Source organism: Tursiops truncatus, chromosome 10 (genome assembly GCF_011762595.2).
Source record: "Tursiops truncatus isolate mTurTru1 chromosome 10, mTurTru1.mat.Y, whole genome shotgun sequence".
In the NCBI taxonomy this organism is placed as follows: domain Eukaryota; kingdom Metazoa; phylum Chordata; class Mammalia; order Artiodactyla; family Delphinidae; genus Tursiops; species Tursiops truncatus.
Genome location: NC_047043.1, coordinates 101,175,673 through 101,196,233, shown reverse-complemented (window position 1 = coordinate 101,196,233; position 20,561 = coordinate 101,175,673). Strand labels below are relative to the sequence as shown.

General features: G+C 61.7%; 2 protein-coding genes across 4 annotated transcripts in view; one reads left to right on the top strand and one right to left on the bottom strand.

Moving 5' to 3' along the window:
• The window catches only part of EEFSEC (eukaryotic elongation factor, selenocysteine-tRNA specific), a 207,980-nt gene extending 203,922 nt beyond the window's left edge, over nt 1-4,058 (top strand). The window contains exon 9 of the transcript XR_012323953.1: nt 1,193-4,058. The gene's annotated coding sequence lies outside the window, so the exon portion shown is untranslated. The remainder of the gene's footprint in view (nt 1-1,192) is intronic.
• On the bottom strand, nt 232-13,652 carry GATA2 (GATA binding protein 2). 3 transcript variants are annotated; one of them, XM_033865542.2, is made up of 6 exons: nt 13,413-13,652; nt 7,282-7,558; nt 6,224-6,865; nt 4,434-4,579; nt 2,502-2,627; nt 232-2,071 (listed from the first exon to the last, which is right to left on the bottom strand). In XM_033865542.2, the coding sequence occupies exons 2-6, from the start codon at nt 7,508-7,510 to the stop codon at nt 1,772-1,774; spliced, it is 1,443 nt and encodes a 480-aa protein (XP_033721433.1). In that variant the 5' UTR covers nt 7,511-7,558; nt 13,413-13,652; the 3' UTR covers nt 232-1,771. The 3 variants fall into 3 exon arrangements, with proteins under 3 accessions (XP_033721433.1, XP_033721432.1, XP_073643881.1); XM_033865541.2 differs by lacking the exon at nt 13,413-13,652 and adding an exon at nt 8,223-8,428; XM_073787780.1 differs by lacking the exon at nt 13,413-13,652 and adding an exon at nt 8,106-8,208.
• Between the last annotated feature and the right edge of the window lie 6,909 nt (nt 13,653-20,561).

The following is a 20,561-nucleotide window of genomic DNA, read 5'->3' as shown; positions in this document are numbered from 1 at the left end:
AGAACCCGTAGCCTTCCTGAGCCTCCCCGGTATCCACCCAGCCAGGACCAGAATTCAGACGGGAGCAGTTTTCAGGGGAGGAGGGTCAGGACCTCAGACCCCGGCCAGACAGGGCCCCTCTCCTGTTCCAGGGGCCCTTCCATCCGAATCACCGGCTGCAGGACTGATTCGGTCTTAATGACCTCAGCAGCTGGGACCCAGGAGCCCCAGGAGCCCACAAGACAGGCCAGAGGCATTCACAAAAAGTATTTTATTACTCTTAACAGTTTTCACTTTGAAGGAATAGGAAGATAGCATACAATTTTTACAGACAATATATAAATGTTGTACATAATTAACAATAACTTAGTTCACTAATCCAAAATAAAACAGGCCAAATAAAACATAAGACCAGAAAATACTGCCGATTCTTTTTCTTATGCGGATACTAGTACAAAATAAGTTACTTCTGGCTGTGGTGCCCCCCATATTGCACTTGGACTATATCAGCACAACCCTCTTCCTGGGCCGGGTCCTTGCTGGCCACCGCACCCCGCCACTGCCGCATACAGAATCTAAGCTCGGACACAGTTATGTACAGCTGTACCTTGGGAAGGATCCAGACAGCCACAGCAAGGCAGAGCAGAACCCTGGCACCTCCCAGGACCCAGCAGGGTCGTGGCCTCTCGCTCGGTCCTGGCTCTGACCCACCCCCAGCTCCTGCCTTCGCCACCTGCCAGGTCAGCCCCCTGGAAGCCAGGAGCAGCCGAGGCCCCACCCCTGGCCCCTGGCTCCCCGTCCTAGGGCCGTGGGATCTGAGAACTTTTCCAAAAATAACTGCGAAGCTACAGCCTTGGTTTGTAGGTTTTATTCCTTTCCATAGCAAGGGCTTTCGTGGCAACGTACAATTGACTGGACCCAAAAAGAGTTTAAAAATAAAACAACTAACTCATCGGCGAGTTAAGCTTATGTAGGTTTTTTTTGTTTTTTTTTTTTTAAACATTTTCTTCTTTTGTCTCGGAGTTGGAGAGGAGGGGGTTTAGGGGTTAGCAGAAGGAGGATGTATGTACAGGGGTCCGCCGAGCAGAGGAGGTGGCTGTAGCTCAGACCCGTCTAGGGCGCACGGGTCACCCCAGCCTCAGCCTCAGAGGCCAGGGGAGCAATCGGAGAGACGCTTCCCCTCTCAAGAAAACGTTTCCTTCCTGTGACCCAGCCCCGGCCTGGGAATCTGCGCGGGACCGCCCGTGATTGTCTCTGCCCTCTGCGCCCGGCCTGGGTTCAGCGCTTTCAGAGAGGGAGCCAGTGGAGAGGGTGCAGGCCGAGGTCCCCGAAGACCTGCCCCCGGAGCCGGGCACGGGGAACGGTCAAGTGGCCCTTGGCGCCGAGGAAGCCCCGCGAACTTGGGGCAGCTCAGACCGCCCAAGTCTCCCAGTCCTCGTGAGAAACAAGAGCAAATAAATTACTTTTGCCTCTACTCCCTCCTCCTTCCACGACGCGGTTTCCTGCGTGGGTCCCTTGCCCCCAGTCTTCGTAAAGTTGTCCTTTCTGCTCGCCAAACAGTTATCCGTGGTGGAGGCCCCACCTGGGAGGCCGAGGCAGCCTCCCAGCCCAGGGAGCATCTTCACAGTGACGGCCGACGGGCCCACAGGTGAGGCAGCGCGGGGCTCCAGCTGGGCTGGCAGGGCAGCGTCAGCCTCCGGGGAGGGACGGGCAGCCGAGGGTCTGGTCCCTGCCCCCCCGTCCCGGGAGCGCCTTCCCCGGCATCTGTCTGTCGGTCCGTGGGGGGCGGTCCCTAGCCCATGGCGGTCACCATGCTGGATGGGTGGGGGTGGCCGAAGGACAGGCTGGAGGAGGGGTGGATGGGCGTCGGGGTGGGCAAGATGTGTCCCGAGTGGCTGAAGGGCGGGAGGTGGCCCACAGGCGCCATGTGTCCGGCCAGGGCAGCCGCGCTGAAGGGGGAGGCCTTCTCCTGCATGCACTTGGACAGCTCCTCGAAGCACTCGGCCCCCTTCTTGTTCTTCTTGGACTTGTTGGACATCTTCCGGTTCCGAGTCTGGATGCCTTCCTTCTTCATGGTCAGCGGCCTGTTCACCTGGGGGCGACCACGGAGCTTTCAGGGGGTGGAGCTCCCTTCCCAGAGCAAGAAGCCCACCCCCAGCTCGCACGGGGCGGGGAGGGGGCCCACTTCCAAAGGCCCACCGCCCACCACCGTCTTGCCGCCAGCACCGCTGCCATCTTGAGAAAGGCGCCTTTCACTGCGTGGGGCTGCCCGGCAGCCTGCAGGGCGTTCGGCCCACGAGGTGCCAGCGCCGCCCCCCAAACCCCACCCCAAAGCCGAGATACCGCTGTCCTCGACCCACCGGCCCCTGCCCCTCCCATCCTCCCAGCCAGCCAGCTCGCCCCCCTCGTGGGAAGCCCTTCTGGCGCTCGGGGCGGCTTCCCAAGCCAAGCCACGCTGGAGGCTGCCGCGCGAAGCGCAGCGGTCCCCCGGGAGGCGGGGCGGGCCAGGCGGGCGGACCTACATTGTGCAGCTTGTAGTAGAGGCCACAGGCGTTGCACACAGGGTCCCCGTTGGCGTTGCGGCGCCATAAGGTGGTGGTTGTCGTCTGACAATTTGCACAACAGGTGCCCGCTCTCCTGGCGGCCGACTGGAAGGGAAGGGGGGAGGGGAGGCGTGGCGTCAGCAGGCTGGGCTCCCACGGCCCCCCCCACCTTCTCCCAGACCCTCGCGCCACCCCGGCCCCCGCCAGCTTAGCCCAGGAGCAGCAAATCTCACAGGGGAATCAAGGCATCTCAGAGCCGTGGAATTCTAGAATCGGAGACCTAAACCGTCACAGAACTTTAGAATAAAGGACTCTCTGAAGCCTGATCTCAGAATCAAAGGGGTTGCAAGAGCTGGAAGGAACACGTAGCCACCTCCCCCATCACCAAACAATCTAACGCTACAGATGGGGAAACTGAGGCTCTGAGAAGGGGTCTTCTGGTTGAGAAGGCTAGCTGGGCCCCCTGGAGCACCTGGGTCTGGAGCCGCACTCCCAGAAAACCCATAATCCTGGGCGTGCCTGAACCCCTGAGGCCAGAGGAGGGGGCCCTGCAGCTGCCCAGGGCAGGGATGTGAAATGCTCAGGGAGTCGAGCTGCAGTGTCCAATGCAGTAGCCACTAGCCCTGTGGCCATTTAAGTTAAACTGAACTAGAATTTAATTCAGTTGCTTCAACTGCACCAGCCACATTTCAAAGGATCACTAGTCCCAACACGAGCTAGAGGCAACCACAGTGGACGGGGCAGACGCACAAAGTGTCCATCTTCACAGCTTTTATTGGACAATACCAGTCTATGCGTCCAGCACCCCATACCCCAATCCTCGGAGTTCTAACTGCCCCCTAGCCCCTCAGGAAATGCAGGGCAGAGGTGACCTGGAAACGTCTGCGTTTCTGGAGAAGGGAGCTAAAGGCTCCCAAGAGAAGAGGCAAGAGAGTCTTTACCCCAGAAAGCAGAACGCCCTCTGCAAACCCACAAGAGCACTTCCCAGGGAACCGCGGGCAGCAGGGGTGGGGGTGGGAGGCGGGGAGTGGCCCCAGGCCCCAGCCTGGTCCAGAGGGGCCGACCTGCAGCCACGGGGGTGGGGAGGGGTGAGGGTGAGTAAGCAGCCTGAAGCTGGAATTCTGACTCAGGGACCAAGCCCGCATCCTCCACCACCCGGGCCCTCACCCCGCCCTCGCTCCAGGGAAAAAAAAAAAGGGGGCCCCCGAAGCAGCAAGCGATTTAAGCCTCATAAATCACTTCGCCCTGAAAAAATATATTTATTATTCTTAGCATTTTACGCATTATTTGCAGAGTGGAGGGTATTAGAAGTTTCAAAACAGCCCAGCGAGAGGCAGGACTGAGCCGAGGAGAGACTGAAAACTGGCGGAGTCCGGAAACAGATACGCGAAGTTTCCTTATCTTTGGGCTGCAGATGTCCGGATAGGAAACTCCGGCAGGAGATCCGAAAGGGCATTTTTTTAAAATCACTCAAATGAAAATACACAGTATAGGTGACTCCATGGAAAAATAATAAAGGGCAGGTTTTTTTTGGTGGTTGGTGTGTGTGTTTTATTTAAATAAGCGTGAGGAGACTGTGTGGGGAAGCCAGGGAGAGCAGCCTGGGCTACAAGGAAAATTACTTCACGGCCCTATTTTTAAAAGGAGTTTAACAGAGGCCAGGGGACCGGACTTGGGCCCCTGGAAGCTCAACTTTGGGGGATCCCTGAAGGTACCAGGTGGGCTGCAGAGGGGAAATCTGGCCTGAAAGAAATCTCGCCTAAAAGCCGGGCAACCCCAACTGACACCCAAGTGATTTTAATGACGAGTTCAGGCGCCAGAGCACCTGTATTTGAAGGTTTGCTCTTTTTGTCATTAACTGTCAGCTCCCGCCCAGGCCGACGCCCCCAGCCCAGGCTGCCCTGCTCTTACCAGTCTCCGTTTGGGCTTGATGAGGGGCCGGTTCTGCCCGTTCATCTTGTGGTAGAGGCCGCAGGCGTTGCACAGGTAGTGCCCGGTGCCGTCCCGCCGCCAGAGAGGGGTAGCCGTGGCCCCGCAGTTGACACACTCCCGGCCTTCTGAAAGGGGACAGGGGGAGACGCCAGCCTGTTCAACCGACAAAGTCACAGGAGGGGGCCGGCGGGCCAGCCAGGCTGCTTCAGGGTGGGACTTTTAGCTCCAGCCAGGTGGGAAGAGGGACCCCGGAGGTGGGAGGTGGGATTCGGAGAGTAGCTTAAGGCAGGGGAATGGGGCGGGAGGGAGGAGCGTGGCCAGGGCCCCAGGGATCTTCAGCACTGCCGGCCCGGGAGAGGGTATTTACAGCAAACTTCGCCGACGGCAGCAAGGGTGGGGGCACGAGTCGCCAGCTCAAGCCGGCTGGGCCGGGAGGATTCGGCCCCCTTCCTAGTCCCTCTCCTCTTCTGTCCCTGTCCTTTCCCCCCAGCGGCGTCCCCGCTCCCTGTCCTGTGTCCTCAGCCCCGTCTTTCTGTTCTCCGTCCGTCCGTCCACGGTCACTTCCTTCTCAATCCCCCACCTCCCTGCCTTCCGCCGAGGCCCTGGACCGGGGTGGAAGTTGCTGTCCTTTAAAATGAAATAAATAATAAGCCCTTTCGTTTTTTGAGGCTGAGTAGGCTAAGTGACCTTGGTCTGGTGGTGGTGGTATTTTGTTTTGTTGTTGTTCAAGGGCCATCTGGAATTCAGATAGAATGTAAAACAAATTTGGGAGAAAGAACTAATTAAAGGCAAGCGAGCTGGTCTGAGCAAAACAGGGCCCCGAGGTGGGACGGGAGTGGGCACTGGCGGCGGCAGGGTGGAGCCACACAGCTGCTGTTACCCCGGACATTTCTCCCCATTTAGTTTAAGCTGTCAGTCCATACGGGCAAGAAAAGGCGGTTTCTGGACTCAGCAGCAAAAGTTTTAAAAATCTTCCTCTTCCCCGTCTCAAAGGGACTGGAAGGAGGTGTGGACAGCAGGAGCCCCACACCAGCCACAGCGGCATCCGCTCTGCAGCCGCATTCCTGGACAACCCAGCCCGGTCCCAGCCAGTTCCCGAAGCAGAGGGGCAGAGGCACCTACAGCTCCTTCCCCTCACTCCAGCCCTCAGGGAGGGAGAGTGAAGGACGTGCCAGGGGGCAGGGAGCGGCATCGGGTCCCGGGAACTTTGCCTGGGGGGTGGGGGTGAAATCTCCCGAGAAGATTGGGAGCCATCGAAATCCCAAGACCCGGACTGATGAAGTCGGAGATCCAGATTCCTTAAGGGTCTGGAGCCTCTGGGAAGGGCTGAGTGCACCCACAGCACGCACACACGCTCACAAACACATGTACACGCACGTATACACCGCCTCACTGCTCTCACCTGCATATTGCATTCTCTCACATGCTAAGTCATGAGGCTGCTCGAATTTTCGCTTAAGACGCAGGGAGGGGAAGGGGGGATTCCCGTTGTGTGTTCTGGTCGGGCAGTGGCCAACCTCGGAGGGGAGGGTGAGGAGTGGGGATGGGCAATAAACTTTGGGGCCACCAGGAACACTTAAGGGCAAAAGTTCTAGGGTCCCTTGTCCCCCGTTCTGGGGTCTCAAAGGTCTGCTGGGGGCCATTAGAGAGGGACGTCACCCATCCCGGATCCAGGACACCGACACTGCCCCATCTCCCATATCACGGCCCCCTCCCCCGCAAAGCACAAACCGTCCCCACGTCCACTAGGTCCCTGGCCCTGCCTTTACCTGAGCACGAGCGCGCCTTGCTCCGCTGCTTAGGGGTGAAGCTGGAGGCCGGGCCACCCAGGAAGCCTCCGGGGTGGAAGAGCCCGCTGCTGTAGTCGTGGGCGGTGGCCGGCACATAGGAGGGGTAGGTCGGGATTGGGTGGTGTGTGGCAGGCTGGGTGCCCATGGCAGCCAGGCCTGGGCGCAGGGGACTGCCACTTTCCATCTTCATGCTCTCCGTCAGTGACACCTGGTATTTGACGCCGTCCTTGTCCTCCCCCCGGGCCGCAGCCCCCCCTGCGGAGGAGGAGGCTGGGGAGGCAGCCCCAGTGGTGCTGGGGTCGGGAGACACTTCTTTGGGTGGCGTGGGTGGGAAGCCGAAGAGGTGGGAGCCCGAGTGGGCTGCAGTGGGGGGGAGGGAGGCCACAGAGCTGCCAGTGCCTCCCCCGCTCCCACCCCCTGCCCCCGGGTACACAGAGAGGGGGCCTCCGGGGCCTCCGGCAGCCGCGGGGTGCAGCGGCGTCTTGGAGAAGGGGCTCACGGTCCAGGGGTTGTGGTGATGTGCTGCAGCCGCGGAGAGGGCTGCTTTGCCCCCGTCCAGCCAGGGCAGCCCCGGGCTGTGCAACAAGTGTGGGCGGCACATCTGGCCTCCGGTCAGCCGGGCTGCGGGGGGAGGGAGAGGGGTCAGGGTGCACGAGGCTGCGCCGAGCCGGGACACGGACACACAGGGCCACAACTCCCCACAACCAAGTGACCCCTCCCCAAAGAAAACCAGAAATGTAACACCCCAACCGGCAATAGTCAGGAATGTCCGTCCGGAGGGGAAGGACCAGTGGCACACAAGGACCCCCGAACAAGCCTGGAGGAAACCCTCACAGGCCAGCTGGAGACGGGCAGAAGCCCTAAGGGGCCCAGACCCTCCCCAAGAGGCCGCTGCCCCGCTCCTTTCCCGGCCCGATTTCTCAGCTGCTCCGATTCCTGCGGATCCCACATCCGGGAAGCAGGCAGCCGGGCCTCGTCCCCTCCCGCGCCGGGCGCTCGGCGTCTGGGCTCCCAGTCACCCGCGGGCCCCGGCTCACCATGCGCGGGGCTGTAGGAGACGCGCGCCCGCGCGTGGGCCGGGTTGGCGTAGTACGGGTTGCCCTGCGAGTCGAGGTGGTTGAAGAAGACGTCCACCTCGTCGGGAGGCAGCAGCTGCGCGGGCTCCATGTAGCTGTGCGCCAGGCCCGGGTGGTGCGGGTCTGGGTGCTGAGCGTTCAGCACGGCGGGGTGCGCCATCCAGCGCGGCTGTTCCGGAGCCGCCTCCATGGCCGGCGGCGGAGGCCCGGGACCTGGGCGGAGGCGGTGGCGGCGTCCCTGCACGACGGAAGGGGGCGTGAGGGGCGCCACCACGGCCCGACACCCCCAAAGCCCCGCCACACGGTGTCCCGCGCGCCGCTGCGCCCCAGCCGAGTTCAGCCGCAGACCGGTCCCGGCTGGGAGGAAAGCCCAAAGCTCAAAACGAAAGGAGAGTGGGGGAGCCGGCTCAGCCACGCACGCTCCCACGGTGACCCGGGTCCCGGAGCCACGCACCTGTGCGCACGGGGTCACACGCGGGGCCAAGCACCGACACCAGCGGCCCCAACAAACGCGCAGAGTCGCACTTCAGCCAGACGCTCACCGCCCCCCCCCCCACCCTCGCACCAGCCCTGTACACAAACACATAAACACCGACTGGAAGTTGAAGACAGGCGCCCGAGCACCCACGGCGGCACACGATGCTAGCGACACGCACAGAACTACAGTTGGCGCTGACACGGACTGACCTCGCCTCCCCAAACACACACGCTGCCCCACGAGCCCAGAGCCAGCCCACCCCCATCCCCCGCGCGCACTCCCCGGCGACACGAGCAGGACCTCTCACCGAGGCACACCAAAGCAGTCACCCGCAGCCTGGCCCGCAGGGCCCAGGCCCCCGCAGTGACCTCTCAGAGCCCGGCGCGCCCCAGGCCCCCGGCCCGCTCTCGAAGCCCAAACTTACACACGCAGCGCCGCGGGAGGGGGGCGCGGCCTCGGAGCGGGCAGCACGGGCGGGAGCCCGGGGGGCGGCGGGCTCAGGGACGGCGCGTCGGGCGGATGGCGGGGCTCACGGGGTGGGAGCGGGGGTCAGCGCGCGCCTCGGCCTCCGGCCCGCCCGGCTCCGGCCCCTCGGCATCCTCCGGCCGCCCTGGCGCCAGCTCGCGACTCCTGCACAGACATGAAGCGGGGGCCGCGCACGCCTAAGAAGCCCGCGCCAGCCAATCAGCGCCGCGCGCCGCCCAGCCTCCGCCCCCCATTGGCTGCGCCCGCAACTCCCGGTCCCCTGGACTCCCGGACGGACCCGCGGGCCTGCCCCCCTGCGCCTGCCCGCCTCCTCCCCGCGCCCTCCCGGCGGCCCCTGCTGCCGACGTTCACCCCAGGACCCGCACCCCGCGGGCCGACTGTGCGCCCCCTCTTGCGGACACTCTTGGTTCCCCTAACCTCCGGGCCCTCTTCCCAGTAACTAACCTCCAACTGGGCCCCCTCCCCGGGAGCCTGGGCCGCGCACCCTCTGGGTGTTTGGGTGTCCTCTCCCCGGGACCCCAGCCCTACCACTCTCTCGGATCCCACCTCCTTTACCACTGAACGTGGCCATGGGAGTCCAACTACCTACCGACACCGTTCCCTGCCCCAATTGGGGCTCTGGCTAAGCGGGGGGTGGGGGTTGGGGTGGGAGGACTGCTGCGGGACAGCAGGATCGGTGAGGGGCAGGAACTACAGGGCCCCCGTGGGCACCTGGGCCTCGGACAAGAGGCCGCTTAGGACGGCCTGACCTGGTGGAGGTGGCCTGGCTGGCGGCTCCGGAGAGGGGGAGGGGGCGTCCCCTTCCCGGGCGTGGCCTTCGCAGACCAACGGGCCGAACTGCCTGGGGCGAGGCCGTGCAGACCCGGACTGGCGCCGGCGCCGGCTCGAAGGAGACGCCTCCGGGCAGGAGGAGGCATTTTTTTCCTCGGGAAGGGGGGGGGGGGGTCCCTAAGGCGGCCCCTGGGGAGAGGGAGATGGTGGTCTGAGAACTCCGTCCCCTAAGTCACCTGGAACTGCTCTCCACAAGCCTCCAGTCCAGAGATCCGGCTCTGTGGGTGAAGTGGGCCGGGTGCACAAATCTCTTTGCTCTCTCCCATTGTATAGACGGAGGAGACCAAGGCTTGAAGGGAGCCTACGGCCCAGGAGGGGGGTCGGGAACAAAAAAAAATGGGGGGGGGATGAAGAGACAGGTGCGGGGGTAATGGGGAGTAATCGACATCCTCAGCCCCCTCCCCTCGCTGTTCCACAGCTCTCGGGGGTAGAAGCCCAGAGGGATGCTAGGTGGGTCCGCAGCAGGGGGGAGGGCCGGGGCCCCGGCCACCCCCGGGAGGGTGGGGGGAGGGGCGGCGGGATTGACAGTCGGTAATTGGGTAACTGGAGGCGGCTTCTCCGGCCGGGCAGCCCCGCCACCGCGACGCCGGGCCCCTGACGTCACCCGATTCGCCAGGAAATGAACTTTTTAATAATCTGAGGAGGGAGGAAAGCCCTCGGTCCCCTCGGCTCGGGGGGCACCAGGCCAGGCCCGGCTCCGCCGGCGCGCCCCCGTCACCCTCTCCCAGGCCAGCTCTGGGCAGCGCCAAGGGGGCGCGGGCTCGGGCTGGGGGCCTCCTCCTGCCTCTGCGTCCGGCTGTCCGTTCGTCTGTCCGAGGCCCTGGCGCAGGTAAAGGCGCGGGGACAGTGGTGCAGAGCCCCATCCCGCTGGGAACCCACGCGTCTCCGGCCCTTGGGGCCCGTCTGCCCTGGCCGCCCGCGCGCCTCCCGCTCCGCTCCACTCCAAGGCGCGCGGGGCCCGGGCTTCTCGAAACTCCGGTCTGCGGGAGAGGAGGCCGGCGCCCGCCGAGTAAGGCGCGCCAGGGCCGGGAGCAGGAGCTCGAGGCCGCGGGCGCCGGGCCTCGGCAGCCGGACCAGGCAGGTGAGCGGCCTCCGTGCCTCCCTGTTCGCGCGCCCCGAAACGCGTGCGGTCTGGCCCAGACCCGCTGTCTTTCCGTACGTCTGTTTCTCCTCCCCGCCTTTAGCTTACGATTCATCAACGCCTAAAACGCGATCGCCGCGAAGCCTCCCAGCCTGTTTCGTCGCCTCGGAGCCCAGCAGGAGCTTCTCAAAGACAACATGGCCTCGGGGACAATACCCCGTGTCCGGCAAGGCTGCCCCACAGGAGCTCAAACCCCAGGACCGAGCGCGGGAGGCCCCCGACCCTCAGGCCGGCCGCGAGGCGGTGAACGCCGGAGCCGAGCGGAAGCTTACCGCGGGGCCGCGATCGGAGCCTCGGCTCGCAGGGAGGTGGTCGTTCCCAGCCCTCAGGAAAGCAGGTAATCGCCTTTTTCCCCCCAAAGGCGCGGTTCAAATTATCTCCGGTTCTGGGTGGGTCTGCAGTTTCATCACCGCGAGCTCGGCTTCAAGCTCCTCCGGGGCAGCCTGAAGCCCCTCCGGGGCAGCGTCCTGCCCACTGCCGGGATGGAGGTGACCCGCCCGGGTGGGCCCCTGCCCGAACGGCAGCCCTTCTCTGCCCGCCGGCCTGGCGCAGCACGGAGCGCGGGCGGGGATTTAATTACCCCGATCGGCGGCTCAGAAAATCGCCGCGAAGAGGAGCTTAGCTGGGCAGTTAAGCAATGCTCGAGCAGGGGCCTCGGGAGATCGGCACCAGCCTCCCTTCCCGCAATCCGGGCCTAGAGAAAAAAAGGGAAAGGGGAACCCTACCAGGGTCTCTCGAGGCCGTGGGGTTGCCTCCCTGCAAAAGGCAGGCAGGCAGCCGGCTTGTCTGAGGCCTCCACGTTGGCTGGAGCTCCTGCGTTGGACGCGGGACTGCTGCGTTCTCCAGCAGGAACTAACCCGTCTGGGAGAGAAAAGCGGGGCACCAGGCCCCAGGGCCCCTAGCTGGCCCATAATGGGGGGGGTCCCGCTGGTTGAGTGTGCCTGCCAGACAGACCGATGGACATAACCAGGCGCCTTGCCCACCGGGCAGCCGAGACCATCTCATTACTTCGGATGGAAAAAACCTCCAGGGAGGGTCAGGTCAGCTCCCAGGATGGACTGGGGTGGGCATCCTCGGGGCTTCGGAGGGCGGATTTATTTCGGTTTACGGCCTCGGACTTTGGGGTCTCCAGAACACGTTTAGAGGGACACGTTCCTTTTTTCCTTCTTTTTTTTTTTTTTTTTTTTGTTCACTCCCAAGTATTGTTGCAAATGCGGGCCGTTGCCCTTTGGTCGCACTAAAGCTGTGACTTTCCTTACATGGGAACAAGATTTTATAAAGGACTGGGGAAGGGCAGCGGCAAAACTGAATTTTCTAACGACCTTTTCCAAATGACCGGAGATTCCCTAGCAGAACGCGGCTCGGAGCCTCCCGGGTGCAGAGATCCGATGCCCGGTTCTAGAGACCCTCAAGGCCTCGGCCCCGGCACTCAGCTGCCCAGGTGTTCCCCATCCTGTGCGACCCTCCCCTCCCTGCCCTTTGTTTCAATTTGGCTCACCTGAGGCGGCCCCTCTGGGACCATAAGTTTGCCCTCTCTCTGCAACCTAATTCTCACCTTTTCCTATGGGCATCTAATTGGCCGGCAGTGGACGGCGCGTTTAAAGAAATCCGTCTGCTTAGGGGCTGCCTTTCTTAGGGATATTTAATTTGCAGCACAGCGGCCTCACTGGCAATGTGCCTCGAGGGGTACTGAGGAGGAAGTGGGGGCCGCTCTAGCCAGAGGGGTTCAGATGTCCCCTCTAAGGCAAGGCCTCAGGTCTTCTCGGGCCTCAGCCATCCTCCAGAGGGGCTCCCCAGTGAGGCAACCAGGGATCCAACAGCCCCTCCTGCTCTCTCAGGTTCACTTCCAGCCCCCAAAATCTGAAGTCTCCCTCTCCTCCCGCCACCATGCTAATTCTCCCACCCCAACCGTTTTCCGGGCCTTTTTGAATTGTAAAGACCAGGGTCCAACGTCCTACTCGTGTCCGCACCCTGGGTGCAGGCTCCTCGGAGACCCTGGATCTCTTTACGAGGTTCTAACCGCCACCTCCAAGCCCGACAGCAAGGGGCCCTGCTGAGACCTGCAGACAATCGAGCCGCGTTTCTCCCTCCTCCATGAACTGCCACGGTGTGCTCGGAGGCCGGGCAGCCCCGCAGCCCAGCAGCAGGACAACTGGTAAATCCGTTTCGTTAGACGCAATTTGTTTGCAATTTGTCAACCCGTCTGGGAAACGCTCCCCAGACGCCTGGGCAGCCGCACTGGCCCTACCTGCTTCTCGAATCCTGCCTGCTCATGAACGAATCGCAGCGCGAGGTGCCTGCGTAGACCCAGAGCTCACTGCCAAATGTTCCCGACCCCGGGAGACGTGGCTTTTTCCAAAACAACGAATTTCCTTCCGTGTTTTCCGGGAAAGGAGCGGCCGCCACATCCGGGGGCCCTGAACGCCAGAGCTTTCCCCTCGCTGCCGAGGCAACCTGGAGTTCAAGCCTGGCCTCCGCCGAAGGATTCTAAATGCCCTGGGTCCAGACAGACCAGACCGCCGCCGTCTACGCCTCCCGCCTCCCGGAGGCAGATCCCGAGACCGCGGCGGCCCCATTCTTATTGAAATCCCACTAAAAGGATTCCGACTCCGGCTCAGGGCAGGGGGGAGACTTCCAGACCCCGTGCTCTCCCCCACCCGCACCCCAGCCACGCAGGATAAAGGGCCGCGGGGCGCGGCGCCCGGGGGCGCACGCAGGAGCGCGCCGGGTTAAGCCGCGCAAAGCCGGCGCACGGGACCAGCCGGCAGGTGCAGCCGGCGAACGACGGCCCGGCTCGGGCGCATCGCCGCCGCGGCCCGGAGGTGGGGGGCGGCCCAGACAAAGGGCCCAGCACTGGGGCTGGGCGGGGCGGGGCTTTGCGGCTCTCGGAATAACCGGGCCTCGAGGCCTACGGCTCCGTCCGAGAAATGGGAAGGCGGCAGGCCCCAGGCGGGCCTGCTGTCCACAACTCTCCAAACGCTCCCTCAGGTTTAGGCCCCCATGACCTGGGGTTCCAGGCGCTGGTATAGCCAGGGCGAGCCCCGAAGGCCACACTTAAGGGGCCACTGGGCCAGGCAGACCGCGCGATTAGGGTGCCAGCTGGGCCGAGCCTGGGGGCTGGAAGGGCCCTGGCCAGGCGGAGAAGGGGCGACTTACCGAGCGAGATGTGGCGGGCGGCGCCCCCGGGCGGACGGGGCCGGGGCGGAGCGGGGCGCACAGCGCGGTGCGTAGCGAGCGGGGCCCAAAGGATCCCGCGCAGGCTGACGGCGTTACCAGGGGGGCCCGGGCGGCGCGGCGAACGGCCGCATGGTGCGCGTCGGGCCGCTTTTGTTCGCCGGGTGGATGACGGGGGCCGGCTGGGGTGGGGGCGACGGCAGCCGGGAGATAGACTTGAGCGGCGTGCCCCGGCGGCGCTGGCCCCGCCGCCTCCCTCTCGCTCCTGCTGCTTCTCCCTCCCTCGGCCGCAGCGCCTCTGCTTTTATTTCGACAGCACTTTGAGGGGGGGCGGGCGGGAGCGCTGCAGGGGGGCAGGAGGGTGCCCGGGGTTCTGTGCCCTGTCTCCCTGGTCCAGCCGCCGGGCCGAGGGGCGGTAGGCACTCAGGGCGCACACACCCTACTCGCCACTACTCCAGACCACTCCCGCCCTCGCAGGGGCGCACACACAGGCGCACCCCTGCTCTCCGGGATGCGCGCTCAGAAAGGCCGGCCGTCTCTCTTCCGAGACTCTCTCACCGGGGACCTCCAGAGCCGTGGGCACAGGCGCTCACACACGCACGCACACAGACGCCTGCGCCTCCTCCTCTAACCCGCCTTCAGGAGTGCTCACACAGCCACACACATATCCGTGCACACGCGTTAGCACACACAGCTGTGGCCGCGTGGACATCCTCAGGCAGGAGGTCTGGGCCACACGGACATGAACACATGCACACACTCAAATGTAGCTTGACACACACACACATCTGGCACACACACAACTGCCTCACTTCCAGGCTGACTTGGCTAAGTGCAGACAAAGCCCCTCTCCCTGCCCCACCTGCACCCCCCCCCAACTCCCCAACTCCAGACACCAGAGCATTGTAGAAGTGGAGTTTGAGGCATCTCCCTGGCCCGTCCCAAAGCAACCCTCCAGGGGGAGGAGGGAGGGAGTAGAGGGCTTGTCCTTGGAAGGCTGGGTGGAGGAGTTGGGGTATGGAAGGCTTCACCCCAAGAAACTCCTGGGTTTGGGAGCTAGGAAGTCTAGTTCTTGAACTTCCAAAGTTCCTACCAGAAGATTCGACACGGCAGCTGAAGTCCCATCCCAGCTGCCCAGGGAGAGTGAAAGTGCTGTGGGGACCTTTGGCCCAAAGAGAAAGTGCTTTGCCTTGGAGAGACTGGGAAGTCCCTGCCCAGGTGCGCCCAGAGAGGAGGTGTGTCCAGCCTGCCATCTCTGGGGGCATCTGCTGTGTGTGGGTTTTTCTTTGAAGCTGGCGGTGACTGTACTGCCCGTGCATGTGCTCTGGGCTGCGTGCCCGTGTGTGTGTACATGTGTGAGCACATGGAAAGGGAAGTCTGCAAAACTGAGTCTATTAGTATGTCCGTTTCTTCTTGTGGGTCCCAGACAGTTCGTGTATTGAGGGTCTCTATACCGTGGGTCCCGGAGAGTTTGTGTATTGTGTGTGGGCGTTTCAGAACGTGACCCCGAAAGTGCACTTGGGAGGGAGTATCTGTGGCACTGGATGTATGTATCTGTGAGATCACTGTGTCCATGGACCTTGTGATGGGAAGTGGGTATTTCCAAGTGTTTGTCTATAAATTGGCGTCTGTCCCTGTGTGGGTCAGTAGCAGTGTGTCGCTGGGTATCCTGCGTCTATGAATCGCGGTCTGTGTCTGTCTTGAACAGCACAGGCACGGGTGTGTATCATTTTATGTTAGAACTGACGGTGGGAGGGTGGAGAGTGTATTCAAATGTGTCTGCATATCTGTGTATAGCTCCATGTGGAATTGATGTGTGTTGGGTGGGGTGTCTGTATCTGTGTATGTGGGGTGTGGGCGTCTGTGTGTATGAATCTATCTTTGAACGATGTAGGTTCCCCTACCCAGTGTTACTCTGTGTCTGTGGTCTGTGGAGGAGCGTGTCCCTGGGTGACACTGTATGTGTGTCTTCCCAGATGGCCTGCCGTAGCCACACTTTCCCTAACCAGCAGGGCAGGCAGCCAGAGGAGCTCCGGGGTGCCATTTGTGAGGGTACTTTCTGTCTGTCTGTGGGAGGGGGAGATGAGCTGATAAGGCTTATCTGCCTACACCAGCGCCATGCTGAATAACTGCTCTAATGAGGTGGCCTCTCTGGGACCACCCGCTCCCAAAACCCCAGCTCTTTGGGGGAGGGGGAGGGGGAGGGGAGCCAGTCCTGGGGCACAGGAGCACACCCCCATGAACCCAGCAGGGGCTGTGTCTACAGGGCCTTTCCTAGTTCTGCCCTGTTTCCTTGGAGGGGGTTCCAGGTCTCACACTCCCCAGCCCAGCTGCCATCTCCCGGCTGGGCTGGGCCAGTGAGAGCTGGCTGCAGCCTCCCAGCCTCTGGTCAGCGGTCAGGAACACGGCTTGAGAGGACAGGAGACGTGGGGCCCTCTGGGGTGGATGGAGAGACATGGAGAGTCTGTGATAGAAAGGCTCAGAGAGATAGGTAACGGGGATGAAACGGGGGACACAAGGACAGATTTTAAAAAGTAACAGTGATAGAGGGACTGGTGAGGGGTGGAGGGGTGGGTTGGGGACACACAGGGACAGAGAGAAACAACTAAAAAGTGGCAGAAAGGGTCAGAGGGATGGGAAGAAAAGCAGGCAAAGTGTTAACCAGAGAGAGACACGGACAGAGAGACAAGAGAGAGATAACAGAGAGGATACAGAGAGGAGAGAGCACGAAAGGACAAAAATAGAGATGAGAAGAGAGAACCCACAGAGGCTCGGAGACCTTGGTGGGTGGAGGGAGGGAGGAGAAAGGGCCCCAGAGAGAAGGAGGGGAAAGTGGGGACACGAAAGATGGGCTGGGCGGGGTGGACAGACTGAGACGGAGGGACAGCCAGGGGCCCCGCGCGGAGAGCCCACGAGATCACTCAGGGCGTCGGGCGGGCCGGGAGGGCGTGAGCGCAGAGCCCGCGGGCCGGGCGGGGCACCAAGGCGCGGGGCAGCAGCAGCGGGCAGGGGGGTCCGCGCGAGGCTGCGCCACTGTCCGGGGTAATTTTTCATCTCGGCCGGCTAATCTTTGTTCCCGGCGAAGATAATGAATAGCCAATCGTTATCTGCCCGGCTCCCGGAGGCTGCCCGAGAATGGGGTTGTACAGGGCTGGGAATTGTTTCCAAAGTGCCGCGGAATAAATGGTGTTCCTTATCTCTGCCTTCCAGATTATCGGAGCCCTTTCAGAGCACGCACAACAAATGCGCCCGCCATCGAATGCATCATTTACCACCGCAGATCCGCGCGTTGATGGGCAGGCAGATAGCCGTCTGCGGGGGGCACTCGGGCGCCTGGTGCCGTGCCGCCCGCCTGCCTGCCTGCCTGCCTGCCTGCCAGCGGCACCTGAGTGTGAGCCCCCGGGTGTGCCTGGCGTGTTTGGATGGGCAGGCGGGTGTGCCAGTGAGTGGGCACTGAACAAGCAAGGGCGTTAGTGTGCACGCGGGCGCTTCGAACAAGTGGAGCGCTCACGCTGTTTGGGGATGGCCCAGGTGAGGCTGCTTGAGGAAGGGGTGTTGCACGTGACCGTGTGGGCATTCATGTCCCTCAGGGTGAGTAGACACGTGTGTGAAAGAGCAGCTGTGCAAGCGCGTGGACACTGGTGTGTGTGGCGGGCGGCACTGTGAGTGCCTTCATGAGTCTGCCCTCCGCAGGGCCGTCTAGGGGTGCACACAGGAGGTGGTGTCGCCTGCCACCAGGGCGGGGGTGTATGTGTACCTTCAGGCATGGGTGTGTTACGGGGCTCGGGGCCACGCATCCTCTTAGGCATGTGCATCCTCACATGCCTGTGACTACCAGGAGTGTGCACCCAGCGTGGGGCTTGGGGTGTGCACAGATCTGCGTGAGGGTGGTTGTGTCCTTGTGTATCTGTTATGTGTGCTACGGGACGCTGCTAGCGGGGCAAGGGGGCAGGGGCCTGTCCCTGTGCCTGCTTGGGGCTGGGGGCGGGACACACGAGCTGACCACCGCCAGGACAGAATGGTGCGTGCGGGTGTGACAGACGCCACAGTGGAAGGAGTGGTTTGTGCCGTGTAACAGGAGTGCTTGTGACCCAAACGGGGTGTGGGGGTGTGTGGGTGTGTGAGGGAGAGGGGGGTCTTCCGAAGAGTTTGGCAACACCCAGGGGTCCCAACCCGTCTCAGTGGGACGCCCTGCCAGGGGCCCCAGAGCCTCGTCGCTCTGCACCTGGGGTAAGACAGACCAGAGCCCAGCCGCCAGAGGTCCCCGCGCCGTGAGTGACACGCGCCGCCGACAAAGGCTGTATTTTTCCGGGCTCGCGCCCCGCCCGTGTACACGCTCGAGAGCGCGTGCGATGATCCCCATGGCGACGCAGATAGCGCCGCAGCCATTTTCCCTATCTCCCCGGAGTCTATTATAAGGCGGGATTAGCTCTTCTCCAGGCAGGTCAAACCCAAAGTCACATAACCTGCGGCGCGGGCCCCGCCCCCGCCCCCGCCCCCCGCCGCCCCTCCCCCGCGCGGGTTGGTCTCGGCCCGGCGACCCCGGAGCGGCGGCCGGTGCGCAGGCGCAGAGCGCCACCTGGCGGCCGCGGGTCTCCGACCGGGGTCTGGGGAGACTGCCGCTGGGGTGCGAGCTGCCAGGTTGGAGAGGTGGACCGGGGTCTCTTCCTCCAGGAGCTGGGCTCTGCAGAGCGGGGGCTTTGTTCTGTCACTGCTGTGCCCCCAGGGCCAGGCTGGCCCTCAGTAGATGCCCCATAACCGTTTGTTGAAGGATGGATGGGCCAGCAGGAAATTATAGACGTGCCAACTGTCAACGTCACACAGCTTAGTTGGCAGCAAGAAATCACTTATTAGAAGTACCCTCTGAACTTAGAGTAAAAGCCAAACTCCTTTGGAACATACATAACAGGGCTTGCTGACCCCTCAGACCCGGTCCCTTTCTCTTGCCTCCTTCCTGTTCTTTGGGGCCAGAACTTTCCCAGCCCAGGACCTCTACCCAGATGTCACCCCCCCCCCCCCCCACCGAAAGGAAGTGTTGCCCTCCTCTGCCTCACTTTTCTCGGTCTATTCTATGTATTTCTTTTATAGTGAGTACTTAGCACAATGTGAAAGCGGCTTGTCTGCTTGCTCCCTGGGGGGAGGGGGTCTGTCTTGTTCCTCACCACAGCCCAGCGGCTGGAATCCTTTGGGGACCAGGGAATGAGGGCAGATGGGCCGGACCCGGCACCTTCTCTTCACCGTTATACCATCCCACCACCCACGCCCTGGCCCCGGGGTGCCTGGCTCCACTGACCTGCCGCAGCCTGCAAGTCTGGGGTCGGGGGCTTGAGGAGAGAGCACCGCGGAGACCTCCAGCATGTGCGCCCACTGTGCCTGTGAGGGCACCGACAGCCCCGTCCTCAGGGTGCCCGGCCTCTCTCCCCAGGCCTAAGCCCCCGAGACTTCACTCATAATACAAGGTAATTATACCAGCGTTGTCAAGAGGCGACAATGATTTATTGCTGCGCGTGGGCTCGGACAGCACGGTGTCTAGAGCCAAGAGAAGGCCACAGCCGGAATGGGCTTCCAGGTGGAGCTCGACCTGCCCATCTCCCTCTGCAGGGGCTAATCGGGCACCAGGCCAGGCCCACCCCACCCAGGGCTCTGAGAATTAGCTCCCTACTCCTCAGGAATGCCCCCATTCTCTCCTGGAAGTAAGTAGCTCAGGATCTAGGGCCAGGACTTCCCCAACACACACTGCACACTACCCCTCCTGGCTGGGTGGCCTTAGGCAAGTCGCTTTCCTACTCTGAGCCTCAGGTTGGCCCCCGGGGTTGTTACGAGAATTACTCATGAGCATGTGTTTAAAAAGAGTTTTGTAGCCCAGCCTTTGAAAATTGGCAGCCCAAGTCTCAGGGGCTCATGCAACAACTAATTGTTGACAATATTCTGAAGTGGGAGAGTTCACATAAAGAGACTCATTTCCAGCTTCTCTTGAAAAACTGGCTACCCTGGGCCCACATTCTGCACAGTGATGCCATAAGGGACTTGGTATCGCCTGCCCTGGTGGCCCCAGGGTCCCCATCCACCCAATTCAGGCCCCTGGGTCAGGGACATGTCCCTCATAGAAATACTGGGTGCTGTGGCTGTGTTGCTTTCAGCCTTCCTTCTCTGCACACTTTGGGGGTATTTCCAATATCTTTCTCCCTCCAGGTACTGTAAACCACTTAGTAATTGGTTAGTTAATAAGTCCAATCAGCACTTTAAAATGGTGTGCTAAGCCACACTGTTTTTGACCCTGGGTATAGAGTGTTGAAAACAATGGCTGTGGTACCCATCCATGGATTGCCTCAGGAGGCAAGCCGACTTGACATCAATTAATACATTGTCACAAACTGTGATAGGAACTGTAACGGGGAAAGACCACAGATGTACAAATATTGAACCCAGGCTTTTTTGCAGAGACCTACTCTGGGCCAGGTCCTCTGCTGAGAGGTCAGGGATGTGGACTGAGACCAGGTATGGTCACTCTGTGCAGGCAGCTCACAGGGTGGTGGAGAGGCAGGCACATCAAGAGATTCTGCTCATTCTAGTCTACGGGGATTGGAATCCCAGGTGCCTGCTTGACGAAAGGCACTTAACCCAGTCTGGGAACATAATATATAAAGAGTGTCTGCAAATCAATAAGAAAAAAATACAATTAAAAAATGGGCAGGGACTTCCCTCGTGGTCCAGTGGTTAAGATTCCATGCTCCCAATGCAGGGGACCCAGGTTCAATCCCTGGTCAGGGAACTAGATCCCTCATGCTGCAAATAAGAACCCTCCATAACTAAAGATCCTGCACGCCACAACTAAGACCCAGCGCAGCCAACTAAATAAATAATTTTTTTTTAAATGGGCAAAGGTATGAACAGAAAATTCATAGAAAAGGAAATAGAAAGGTCTCTTAATGAAAACATGCTTAATCTCAGTCAGAGAAATGAAAATTTTAAATACACTGACGGGGACTTCCCTGGTGGCCCAGTGGTTAAGAATCTGCCTACCAATGCAGGGCACACGGGTTCGAGTCCTGGTCCAGGAAGATCGCACATGCCTCAGAGCAACTGAGCCCGTGTGCCACAACTACTGAGCCTGCAGTCTACAGCCCATGA

Bases quoted from the DNA above. Each gene is read 5' to 3' on its own strand.
- GATA2 (XM_033865542.2), bottom strand. From the start codon at position 7,510: ATGGAGGCGGCTCCGGAACAGCCGCGCTGGATGGCGCACCCCGCCGTG. The intron at 6,866-7,281 runs GTGAGCCGGGGC...CTCCCCCCGCAG, and splicing joins CTCCTACAGCCCCGCGCATG to CCCGGCTGACCGGAGGCCAG. The intron at 2,628-4,433 runs GTAAGAGCAGGG...CTTCCCTTCCAG, and splicing joins TCAAGCCCAAACGGAGACTG to TCGGCCGCCAGGAGAGCGGG.